At 33.4% G+C, this 13720-nt stretch overlaps 1 protein-coding gene across 6 annotated transcripts in view; it reads right to left on the bottom strand.

Annotated features, from left to right (window-relative positions):
• Positions 1-13720, bottom strand: part of LOC132714973 (unconventional myosin-XV-like) — a 95074-nt gene that overhangs the window by 24477 nt on the left and 56877 nt on the right. For all 6 annotated transcript variants that reach the window (XM_060697919.1, XM_060697916.1, XM_060697915.1 and 3 more), the window contains 12 exons: positions 9448-9529; positions 8006-8139; positions 7528-7626; positions 6891-6965; positions 5289-5449; positions 4813-4982; positions 4205-4484; positions 3256-3943; positions 2724-2900; positions 2242-2482; positions 1281-1867; positions 865-985 (listed from right to left, as the gene is read on the bottom strand). In XM_060697919.1, coding sequence (XP_060553902.1) covers positions 865-985; positions 1281-1867; positions 2242-2482; positions 2724-2900; positions 3256-3943; positions 4205-4484; positions 4813-4982; positions 5289-5449; positions 6891-6965; positions 7528-7626; positions 8006-8139; positions 9448-9529 — 2815 coding nt within the window. The remainder of the gene's footprint in view (positions 1-864; positions 986-1280; positions 1868-2241; positions 2483-2723; positions 2901-3255; positions 3944-4204; positions 4485-4812; positions 4983-5288; positions 5450-6890; positions 6966-7527; positions 7627-8005; positions 8140-9447; positions 9530-13720) is intronic.

Here is a 13720-nt window from a genome sequence, read left to right as displayed (position 1 = left end):
TATAAATATCTATCACCAAACATCGCAATATACATGTTTAACTATCTTACCTTCCCAATGTGCATAAAGTTAAACTTCTGCACAGCAATACCCTTTGGGAGACAAAGATTTGGTTGCTGCTGAAAGGTTCAATTTATTGGGAAATCCTACTCTGAGAAAAACTGACACTTTTACCGTTAGGAGTTGGTTACTCTACAGAAGTTATATTGTTTTTAAAAACCTTTAATCAGAGTACAATTTGTATCATATAAACAGGTGTATTACTGTTATAAGGGAATGAATTACAGTTTCAGATCATGCAAATACAAAAGCTGTAAAGACCAAGAAATATAATACTTTATGCTCTGAGAATAGAACCACCTCGATGAAATCATGCAGAAGTAAAATAATTTTCATCACTGTTATTACATATATGATCATGCAGAGATTAATATTCTAACCTAGCATCCACTGTTTGACTAAAACTAAGTTTTTGAGTACATACACATACAATATTTGCAAGTCAAGAAAGGAATGTGGACACATCACATCATTCAGATAGGACAATAATGAATCAAATGATGCCAAATAAATTACCTTTTCAACAATTTCTTTCCATAACTCTTTTTCTATGACAGATTAAGATGGAAAAGTCATACATTTTTCTTGCATTATTGTATAATGTTGTACAGTTCATTACTGAAATACTTTGTGACCTTTGACCTTCCTGTCAATGATTATGTTACAGCACATCTGAACTTGAACCATACATTTTTGTATGATAATGCACTTGAAATTTAACCATGTTCTTATAATCAAACAATATAATTTGTCTTTAAAAGAACTAGTAATAAATGAAATATATAAAACTTATGGTTCTCATACCTTTTGGTGGAGGGGGTGGTGTGATGGCTTTAGGTGGTTCAGGGGCTCCACCTAGTTTCTGCTCCAGAAGTTGTAAGGTTGCCAGGTGAACTGTCTCAGCTAACTGTTTCTTTTTATGTTCCTAATTCACAACATGAAAAAAAAATGTTAAGAATCTTCTCAACTGATATAAGTTGGTTAAACACATCGACATATGTATATGAATGGTGCATTATAAAATATTGAAATAAGCAAGATAAAGAACTAAGTTGTTATAAAAGTAATGGTCACTATATTTACTATCATGTATAAGTGTCAGAGTTAACTATTTCATATTTCTTAACACATATTGTGAATTATCCTTGAAAGATATAACTTTCAAATAAACTTGAAAATTTCCTAAATTTCTGTCGGAAGATAAATATATAATAACTTACATTTACTTTCTTCGCTGGTTTTGGAGACTCTGGTTTGTTTATGGCATTGGTAGGTCTCATCCTTTCATCAAGTTCCCTCTGAACCTTTTCATCAATTTCAAGTCTTCCAACATCTCTGACCTTCTTCTCTTCTTTATCCTGGGGTGGCGGCCATATTACACGTCCAATACGCACTGTGCGTGCTCTACCTTTACGGTCTCTGAATGTGAATGTCCCTTTGTCATGGTCAAATGAATCAGCATCAATGACCGGAGGTGGAGGAGGCGGGGGTGGGGCTGGGGGTGCAGGGGCCATTCTTGGTGTCTGATCTGCAAACTGTATAGGGGGTGGGGGTGGTGGTGAAACCTGTCTATGTGCAACCGCTTCTCCCTGATTAGCATTGACAGTTTCTTTCTCATAATGATGCTTAAATTTAAACACACGTTTAGCTCCACTACTATCAAGCTCTTGTTGCGAGCCCTGTACTGTGATAGGTAATTCACGACTCACTGCGCTCACTGGAACTGGAGCCACCATTCTTGACTGCTGGCTTTCACTGGTAAATGTAGGTTGAGTAGAGCCTCCAGCAAAAAACCCTACTGCTGAAGCTGAAAAATGGTAAGATATTAATTCAAGTGGATCATAAATAATTTTCTTTATTCTTCAAAGGAATGCTAAATGAAAGTGATAACAATAACAAATCCATGTTTTTTTTTTCTGATCCAAAGTTCCAGTATTTTGCAAATCTTTTCTCACACGATGATACTTTATCCCAAACTTGGGACTGTAATGGTATACTGCTCTTATAAGCTCTGTACCCATTTGGACTTTGAGCATAAATATCAATATAGTGAGAAAGAATGTGACAGTATACAAGCCTAGCTGATGGGCAAAGTGAACTGCTGAACTGTATTCTAAGACAAATGGGTCCCAATCTGAGTTTTGCTGTATATTTTAATCACTGTGTAACAAAGATATTTACCTTGTGGTGAGTTAAAACTTGCATTTGGACTGACAAGTTGTTGTGAGGCAGGCTGCTGTAGTTGTTGCTGAATGGCTGCCTGTAACATTTGTTGTTGTTGTAACATTTGTTGCAACTGCTGTTGTTGTTGCAGGGCAGCAAACTGTTGCGGGTTCTGTTGTTGATGCTGTTGCTGCTGCTGTTGCTGGAAAGCAGCCTGTAGCATAGCCTGCTGTTGTCTTTGCTGGGCCTGTGCCTGAGCCTAAAATATAAAGTATTAAATCACAAAGAGTTTTAAAATTCGTTTTAAGGCAATCCAAATCATGCTACTATCTGATGATCTAATCCAGATTTTCATTATGAATTATTTACAAGCATCTGGTTTCTATCTGACAAAATCTTTAAAATATTATAACCCTTAAAAATACTACTTGTTCAATTTATGTATACAAAGCATGAAAGCAAACTGTTCATTGTAATGGTTAAATGCAAGGATAACTTACATAAGCCTGAAACATGGCCTGTTGTTGAGCAGCGACCTGCTGAGGTGTTAGTGGAGGAGCAATACTTGAGGCTGAAAGGTTGAGGGGTGAAGGTATCATGTTTGGTAGCCCACCATTCACCGGCATTTGCTGTATAGGAATAGTGATACCACCATTCTGCATACCACCTGGACCACTCTGAAATCCAAGTTATGAGATATGAATTATCTTTTCATATTAACATTTTCTGGAAAAACTAAAAAGTTGTATATGGAAATACAGGCAAGTTAAATATCACATTACTGAAAAGTAATCTTGAACAGTACATTAGACTCAAATAGAAATGTTCAAAGAGTTTGAACATTTTATGCTTTTTGATTTATAGACTATCTTTATGATAAAAGTAACACAAAACAATTTCAAACTTTCTTGTTACCTTATATTTGTCAACATGAATGCTTGCAAAAATTAACATTTTTAAATAAATATGACAGTTTCTTACCAGTGAAATACACATTGTCTTGTGTTATCTTGCTTGTAATAACATTTTTACCTGAAACTGTGGTCCTGGTACCCCATCACCACCTCCTTTACCGCCACCTTTAAGGCGGTTCTCCACTGAGCGAGCATCTGACAATCCGTCAACATGCTCATTGAGGGCGTTACTGAACACATCTTCTACCCAGTGTGACCAGTCAGAATGTCCTGTTGCCACAGAAACATTGTCCATAGACCCTACATTACGGTCTTCTCGCTGTGTTTTACGAGCAATTTTATCAGCGGCACCCTGTCTACCACTCACTTTTGTCATGCGTAAATATCTCTGATTCAGTTTTGTGTTACTCATATCATCCCCATTAACACCATTATTATATCTTCTGTTCAGATGTGTTTGCGACAAATCATGCCCGTTTTCACTTATATCACCATTTACAACATAGCCATTAGCAATCAAATGTCCGTTAGCTATTGGTGGACTTGGGGCAGCTTTCCGCTTTGTGTATCTCAAATTCAATTTATTGTCTGAAAGTCCATCAACGCTGACACCATGTGGACGTTTATTCAGCACACTTGTCATAGAGAATTCAACACCACTCTCTTGGTCCTCTTCACCTACTCTCTCACCATTTATACTGCGTTGTTTGATACTGCGCTGCTCTATCTTTGTAATATCAATTTTCATTGGCTCTGGAAGTTTGCCTTTCATAAGCATATGTCTTTCCCGCTCTGGGTGATGTGGCCTGCAAAAATCAACAACAATTATTTGAATCTTTCCTTAACTTTACAACAAAAGCTGTTAAGCCGTTGTAAAACATTTTCACTAAATCATGGTATAAATGGTTAAAAAACAAAATCTTGAAATAAACAGCTAACTTCTACTTAAATATTTAATATAAAACCCCAATATAAGTCAGTATTTATATGAAAATAGTTATCATGGTGATTCACAATTATTCAAAAATGTAATCATCATCATAATGACTGCCTACAACTATACTTACGATTCACTGTAGAAGTTTCTCTGAAGAGAAAGTGGTTCTCGAGTTCTATCAGAGGATACAAGGAAATGTGACCTGCACACCGGGAATCCTGGGGGAATTTCCATCTCACTAATGAGGTCAAGGACGTAGTCATATCCCATCAACTCATAGTAATCCATGTCTTCCTGCAACACTACCGTCCAGCCCATGTTGTTCTCACGTAAACCTCTCTGGTTTAATAAATGCTTGGCAAACTCCTCCCCTGAAGTCCATGACTCCACATGACCAATCATTGTAGCATCTGGAAATATTGCAATTTACATAACATTAAATTCAATTTTTAGTAAACAAAACTGATTTATTTATACACATGGTAAATATATAATAATAATCTTTTTATTCTAATTCATCCATGTTTTTTTCTATTATGTGATAATGCCCCATAAAATATTATTACAGTGTTATGTTGATGCTATTTTTCCGCTCTCCAATGGTAGAACCACAAAGGGTCGGTCAATCACTTTTTTCTAGTGAGCTAAAATCAAAACAAACAGAAAAGACTAATAAAACAGTAAATCTAATAAAGTAATTTCTGCTCATTAAATTCCAGCAAAAAATAACTGACTTACTATCAGCAAATCTAACTTCCAGTGCCATATTGGCTTTCCTCTGAGCAGCTCTCCACTCCAGGAGGCAAGGAGGGTAGACTCTACTTAGTTGTGGCTCGATGTTGGCACATTGCAAGGCTTTGTGTTGACAAAACCATTTATACCCATCTAGACCAACATCGGATACATATCTAAAATATAATAATCACAACATGTTGACAATATTTATACAAATTTATCTATTTCATTCCATTTCTGTTACAGGGCTAACTTATCAAAAGACGTAAAGGGTTGTGCAATAGTATTTATCAATAGTTATGCAAAAGGCTGACATCTCTACACAACAATAGTGTCACTCAGTTTTCACTTAATATAGGTGTGCACATAAACAAGCTGAATTATGAAGACAAAGGGATATTACTTTTACAAAATCAAAGTTTTGTTAATAATAATTAACATTTTCCTCTGGGGTGTAGGGAAGATATCTTAATACATACTTGAGGAGATATTTATAGAGAGTTGGACTTGGCGGGAAGGCACTAAGAGTGTGAGCCATCAACTGCCACACACGTTCTGCTGTGTTCACTCTCTGGTTGTTCCATGTCTGGTTAGCTATCTGACAATATATCTCATCTCTCAAACCCTCATTTTGTAAACCCTGTAAAACATGCAATATTTGTCAATGTCATTATATGTTCAATAACTGTGTTAAAAACAAACTAGAACTCCGCGAGTCGGATGTGTCGCCTTGTGAACAGTGTAGTTCAGGGGAAATGGCCAGGACAAAAATGAAATATGAAAAATAACAAAGGGCAATAACTAAAAAAATAATAAGTGCAGAGCAGCAGTTTCTGTACACTGCACTTCTTATCAATAAGATCTATCTCTCTATGATGTTTCAAGTCCATAGCTTTCATACTTGAGGAGAAATGACCAGGACAAAAATAAAGTAAGAAAATCAACAAAGGGCAATAACTCAAAAATAAGAAATGCAGAGTATCAGTTCTTATGCACTGCACTTCTTTTTAATGAGATCTATCATCCTATGAAGTTTCAAGTCCATAACTTTTATACTTTCGGAGAAATGGCCTGGACAAAAATTAAGTATGAAAATTAACAAAGGGCCATAACTCAAAAAATAAGAAATGCAGAGTACCGATTCTTGTGCACTGCACTTTTTCTTAATGAGACCTGTCATCCTATGAAGTTTCAAGTCCATGGCTTTTATACATTAGGAGAAATGGCCCGGACAAAAATAAAGTACGAAAATTAACAAAGGGCAATAACTCAAAAATTAGGAAGTGCAGAGTACTGGTTCTTGTGCACTGCACTTCTTAATAATGAGATCTATCATCCTATGAAGTTTCAAGTCCATAGCTTTTTTAGTTGAAGAGAAATGGCCCGGACAAAATTAAAGTATGAAACTTAACAAAGGGCAATAACTCAAAAAATAAGAACTGCAGAGTACCGGTCCTTGTGCACTGCACTTCGGGTTATTGAAAGAAGCATGCATACCAAGTTTGAAGTCATTCAGACTTATAGTGACTGAGTTATGCTCCGGACAAGCTTTAGGGGACACCGACAACGACGCCGACAACGACGCCGACGCCGACACAGACGCCGCCGCCGACACCGCCGACAAAAGTAACCCCTATTTTTTTTTTTCAAGGCGACACAAAAACTGTGGATGCTTTTTTACTTTCAAACTTAATAAAATTCTCATGTTAATTAGCTATCAACACCAGATCAACATATTTAACTAAACAGACTTTGTCAGCTTTTCTCTTCAAACAAGAACCAATATAAAAAGTTTCTAAATCCATGAACAATTCACAAAGAATGATGCAAAGAATACATGCTTTGGTTCTTGGTCAGTGACCTCCAATCCAGAAATTTGAAACAAATATCTTCACAAGTTGTAGAGATACAACTGCCTAAAAAACTTTATCCTGAAATTTCTCAAAATTTACAAAGGGAAATAACTCGGTTAAAATCCATGTTAGAGTAATGGGTATCAGTCCATGACCTACAACTAAGACACCAAATTAACAAAACAATAGTGTTTTCTTTTCTTTAAACAATTAAAGGAATGAACTTACCAGTTGAACAATATAATCTGCCATGGCCTTTTCTTGCCTGTCTCCTAGGTTATGGTCATACATATACTTCAAAATCTGAAGGAAAAAAACAATCATTAATTAATTTCTTTATCATAACTAATTGTAAAGGAAGTAGATTCATGGGAGCATGGTACAGTATAGAACTTATCAAGACATAGGTCTAACATTGTTACATTTTGAAATACAGAAATACAGAAATACAGTCAATATATGACAAATAATTTATTTCATGATTCTCGGAGAGTATTTATTTTTACAAACTTTTCTAAAAGAATTAATGACTTTGTGCCTGCACACAAGTAATGTGTCTCTCAGTAATCATATTATAGTTTGTTTATACAGTACAACCTCTGTATAGCATCACCCTTGGTAGGCAAAGATTTTGATTGCTGTTGAGAGGTGGTTAAATCCAGTGCTAAATGTTAGTTCCATTCTGCTGTTGTTGTACGCTCTACAAATGTTACATTGAACCATGCATTACTTCAAAACCTGTAAGACTTATACTAAATGCCTGAGTTTTCTTTTTAGGTTGGCATATATTTCATAATTATAATTATTTGGCAAAAATAATATCTTTTGATGCTATGCATCAATATATAATGGTAAGAAAAGTTACCAGTTTGAATACAGATTGTGCCAGTCTGTTGTTCTGGTCTCCCTGTACTTTGGTCAATGCTGATTTAATTGGTTCTACACTGACACCCCAATCAGGATTCTATGTGAAATATACAATTATACAAATCTAATTCTGTGAAACAGACTATAAGTGGATAGGAAAAAGTGTGTAAAAATCAAGGTAAAATTTAAATAAAATGAGGAAGTTAGAATACTGTAACAATTTCTTTTACATATACATCTTTTTAGTAAATTCAATTCTTATTCTACTTCCTATCAAAACATTTGGCATTAAAAAGTAAACTGAATTAAATCCAACAATGAAAAATTTGAGAAAAAAATCAAGTAATAGATATGTGTAAAAATATACCAGTTTGTATTAAAATATAATTATTAATTTCTGTTTTGATATTTAAATAGCATTCTTTTTTACAGTGTATCTTAAAAATCTTTCTTTAAACATGCTGAAAGAATTTTACCTTGAAATATACACCAGTGTACTTGCTGAAAGCATGTGAGTTGATGTCACCTGGTAACCGATAGTTCATATCCATGGGGATAACATCTCCAATTACAGAAATAATCTGCCTGTCACTGTGTGGTGCCTTCCAACCTTATAATATATAACAAAGTTTATAAAACCAAAATAACAATAATAATTATCTTATATGAAATACAACAATGGCGTCTGCTACATTGGATTATTACAATGACCTCTGCTACATTGGATTACTATAATGACCTTTGTTACATTGGATTACTATAATGACGTCTGCTACATTGGATTACTACAATGACATCTGCTACATTGGATTACTTCAATGACGTCTACTACATTGGATTACTATAATGACCTTTGCTACATTGGATTACTACAATGACCTCTGCTACATTGGATTACTACAATGACCTCTGCTACATTGGATTACTACAATGACCTCTGCTACATTGGATTACTACAATGACCTCTGCTACATTGGATTACTACAATGACCTCTGCTACATTGGATTACTATAATGACCTCTGCTACATTGGATTACTACAATGACGTCTGCTACATTGGATTACTATAATGACCTCTGCTACATTGGATTACTACAATGACGTCTGCTACATTGGATTACTATAATGAAGTTATTATGCTGCAGCTGAACACTACAATGACATTCACTAAATTTGACTACTACAAATAATGTATGCTGTATCAAAGCAATAAATTCACGGAAAACATTTAGTATACAAGTTATTGGAAAACTTATTTATGTTAAGTTTGTTTTTGTTTGAATAGATACATATCAGCACATGTTCCCAGGCTCTCTGGATTAAATGCTAAAACAAAACGCTGAAGCCCAAACCCATGATCTCCATGGGAAGAGGCAAAAGCCTTACAAGCATGGCAATAAAGCAATGTTCCTATCAATACATTTACTGACCAAAAAACAAGTAAAAAGACTTTGATGCCCTCTATTTAAATTCCTACCATACTGAATTGTGTCACAGACTTGCTGTTCTTTAATCTTGAAAACCATCAGTAGATTAAGGGATTTCAGTAATTAAGTAGCCATCAGTCTAAACCCCAGTATTATTTGTTACTTGGGTTCTACAATCACTGCAACACTTTAATTTTGAGTGACTTTCCAGTTTTAATATCAGGTGTTCCTCTATTCTTTATTTTTGGCATGAGTGGAAGCTCGAGTAGGACCAATGACATTCAATTCAGCTGGATAGCATCCACATTTAATAATGGAATGTCAAAGCCACAGCGGGCAAGTGATACAAATTCAACAACCTTAACCATTTGGTCATGAATGCCCCTATTTCCTGGTAAAACTGTGATATGTTAGCTCTCAATGATTTCATACATTTTTATTTAAAGAACAATCCTTCAAAATAGCATTTTACTCAAATTGCAAGACTTACCATCTAGTTTGTTGTAAACATAGGCCAGTTCTCCTGGTATCTCCAGATTTAAAATGCTAGCTTCAGCCTTCATGATTTTTTCCTGAAAATACAACACATTCAAATCTTAATAAAACATTCCATCTAAATATATCCCTCAGTAACTGTCACAAACTTTCTCACATTTTTAACATCTGTATCATCCAGTCTATAATGACAAGTCACAATAAAAATTTGCACAATAAAACTACACAAGATCAATGATGATTTTATGGCAATGAAAACATATACAACTATGGTCATAAAATTTGGTTTCAAAACATCTATGTCAACACACTAAATTCGGCTAAATAAAAAGTTGGCAAATATTTTGTAATATATACAATGAAATATATCACAGTGTTTAAATATGCATTAATGCACAGTCATTTATCAGAAACTATAGTTAGAAGGCAATTTAATGCTAATTATTAATGGGGCAACCATTTCCCATTTGCCAAATTACAAAAAATAAACAATGCAATTACTTTTGTTAAAGGGTCTTTTCTCTTCGGGGAATGCTGATAAAAAAGAAGTAAAGATAAAAAATATATTTTAAATGGTAGTTGAAAATTTTTGTAAAATGTTTGGCAATAAGATCCACCTTCCTTTTCAAGATAGAAGACGCAGTTTATAACTATTTTGACAAAATTGTTGAAATAATGCATAAAATGACAAATAAATTACATACATATATACAAATCATGGATATGCTAAAGTATTATGCATTAATGCTTGATCCTTACACAGTGCTTTAAGATAATAGGAAAAGATAAAGGGATCAAATATTCAATAAATTAATAAACAAGCATAATTATACTCTCATAAATTTTCAGAACAAAAACCATTTTTCATAAAACTACATGTATAAGTATTAATATACATGTAAAACACTCAACACAAATGTTTCCATAAAAAAGATAATTACTTCATGAAAACATCTGTTTCAATTAGAGGAAAACAATAGAGAGTATAGCAGGCTTTATTTTACTCCACAAAATACAATAATCCATAAAACAATGTTTTAAACATACACACTATCTTCTGACAAAATACAAATTGTTATCCAAGGTTTAAAATCCAAAATAGAAAACAAAACAAAATGACAAATCCAAGACAGAAACCATTAATGACAACATTACCTTATAAAGTAATTAAATCTACACTTCAATGTGTGATTTCAGGGTAAATTCATTCTCACGAGAACAAACCATGTAAACCTAGAATATAACAACTCACTAACACTGATAAAATTATTCAAATAATCTCATTAAAACCTGCCTGTGCATCTACAACTACTGTACATGCAGCAAAAGGAAAAACACAATCAGAATAAAATGTAAACATATAAACATGACTTCCTATCTAAACTTCCTAACAAACTGTATCAAACTGTTTAAAACAGAGATTACAGTAAAGCTAGGGAACCACATATAATGAGAATTCTAATTTAAAGGGCTAAAAATGGCTACCCCAACTAATTCCCTTTCTCACACAATCACCACAATATATTCTGCCCAATGTAAAGGAATTTTATTTACAAACTGTTCCACTGCATCTTTAAAGATGGTCATGGTATTGTTTAAACTTGCTCTCTTTCTGGTACACAAGGACATCCAAGAAGTCATGTGGCGACTTTCCAGCTTTCCTGGAGGCCGAATACCTTATTTTAGACATAAAAAAGCATTTACATAGAAACATCAACCTTCTGTAAGCTAGTTCTATAGTTTCTTTACATGAATGAATCAGACATCCCTAGTTGGATTTGAACCCACAGCAGTGAAGACATTTTGTTTATGGGGTAACTATATTGTTGTTACCTAAAATGAACCTTTCAATATGATAGAAGTAGTTGACTTTGCAGGATAGCATATCACTATAATGATGTCAGTAACTTTTTTCAAGTTGTCCTAAAACTCAGTGAAGCACAAAAACTGCTAACTATCCAGTTTAGAGATTTAGACCACTATATGTGTTTGTGATGGATGTTTGTCGGCCATAACTGTGACTTGTTATAAACCTAACCCAGTTCTCGTCAGCCTCCAGTGATTGGGTGGGGTATATAAATCATGTAATATACTTTGAAGAATGTCCCCTTGGGTACACTTTCACTAATTGTTATATGTATTCACTTAATGTATAAAGCACATATATAAGATGTATTCTAACTCCCTATGGTTTTATTTTTTCTTTCCATGTTAATATACAATACAGATAAACCTTAGCTTTACTAGATTTTATTCAATGGTGAATAAATCTGTGTTTCTTTTCCCTTCTCCAATATGTTGTTCCTAATTAAAATTGATTGTCATTTAAATGATTATTGACCAGTAAAAGAAATATATTTAAAGAAAATTTCGATATTTGACCACATAATATATTGTAATCTACATATCCATGGAAATGATTGTTTATATTTTTGTATATCATTAGATGACATTAAAACAATGAGACTGACTTTATTTAAAGCCATCTCATCTTCAGGCTATATCAGTTTCAATTTCCGAATTTAATATTCGGTGATAGTTTGACAATACAGGGGGGCAGATCAAGAATACCTGTATAAAACCTGACCATGAACTTCACATAACTGTCTAAGATAACATCATAAAATTTATCAATGTTCACCTTAACAAGTTTATTCCTATACATAATTATCTTCTATCTTCCTTTTAAATTTTAAAATCTTGTATGATAAATAAACAGAATCAAAATAGTCATTCAATATCAGTCAGTAAATTTAATATATTAATCAAAGGTATTATATTTGTATAGAATTACAGCTATCTTTTAATTATGTTATATTTTACTTGGAATTTATTTGATGAATTATTTAATATGTTCATCAGAACAAGATATATTCTTAATACTTATTAAAGCATTTTTTGTAGTTTTCCCCAGCAGTGTTTCAGTTTTGACCCTGACTATGAATACCTACCCCACAAAATTTCATAAATGGACTTGTCTAGAACATTTCAAAATATGTGCTTGTTACATAGGGAATAGTTCAGGCCATAATTAGATATCATGGATGTGCTAGCTGACCTTGGTCAGCACTGGTTGCAATTGGCTGCTGCCATCTGGCTATATTTTTTTAAAAAACTACATTAAGAAATAACACAGTGGAATAATAAACATTTTATATCTTACATCAATATCAATCAATGCCATATCGTTAAAGGGACTATAAAAGAACTTTAACTTTTTCTTTTCTTTTATTCGTGTGTGTTTTTATACATTTGCATATTGTTTAGAAGGCTTTCATTTAAAATCAAGATACGACATTCGTTTTTTACTGTGGTATATCTTCATGTGTTACCTTCATTAAATAAAGATATTATTATTTTTATTATTATAACAGGCTGTTTTCTTTTTCTTATATCAATAGTTTAAAATAGTACAAGCAGATACCTTTACAATACATGTAATACATGTAGAAACAATTCGTAGAAATTCTGTTTAAAAAAAATATGTTTCAATGTTTCTTTTCATGTTGTCAATTTACACTGTTTATCATGGAGGAGCATGCAAAATAAGACACATGCATTTACATGAATGTTTTTTGGTCAGAGAAGAACACATGTTTAGTTATGTTATACAAGCCAGCCTGTCATAACCATGAAGAAGTCATTAAGTGCAGTACAACACCCATAACATTAACAAGAGCTGTCATTGGTACAGCTTGCTAGACTGATGGTAAAACATGAGCTTGAATAATGTAGAATTTCAAAAAAGGCCATAACTGTCAAAAATAAAGAGTTATGGGCCTTAGTCAGTGGCCTCTTATTATGCTCCCAAATAAGTGTGTAAAGTTTTAACCCATTCTTTTCAGTAGAATTGGAGATACCAATTTCCATGCAAAACCTTAACCAAAGTGTGATGCCAACACCTGGGTGGTACAATAGCTCTGCCTATTCTATGAACATAAAGCTGACACTGACTGACATCTATACAGATGATTTGTGAATGGTAGTATTATGAAAATTCCTGCATATTGCATAATGCCTCCCCCCCCCCCAGAATACACCTTTCAGTTTCATATTTTTAATGAAAGAAACCTTTAAACATGAGAGCCACTGAAGCTTATAAATATGCAATAGTGAAAATATAACTTTTTCAATTAATGAAGTTGTCTTTTTTTAAGTCATTATCTTAACACATATTTGAATTACAATTTGCCAATAATGATTTTTAAAGCTGCTTGCCTTCAGATCAGTCCAAATATTTCAAGAAAATCAACCTTGAGAAAAAATGT

Source organism: Ruditapes philippinarum, unplaced genomic scaffold, assembly GCF_026571515.1.
Source record: "Ruditapes philippinarum isolate M1 unplaced genomic scaffold, ASM2657151v2 ctg2148_1_1_1_1, whole genome shotgun sequence".
Taxonomy (NCBI): Eukaryota; Metazoa; Mollusca; class Bivalvia; order Venerida; family Veneridae; genus Ruditapes; species Ruditapes philippinarum.
This window is presented reverse-complemented; position numbering and strand designations above follow the sequence as displayed.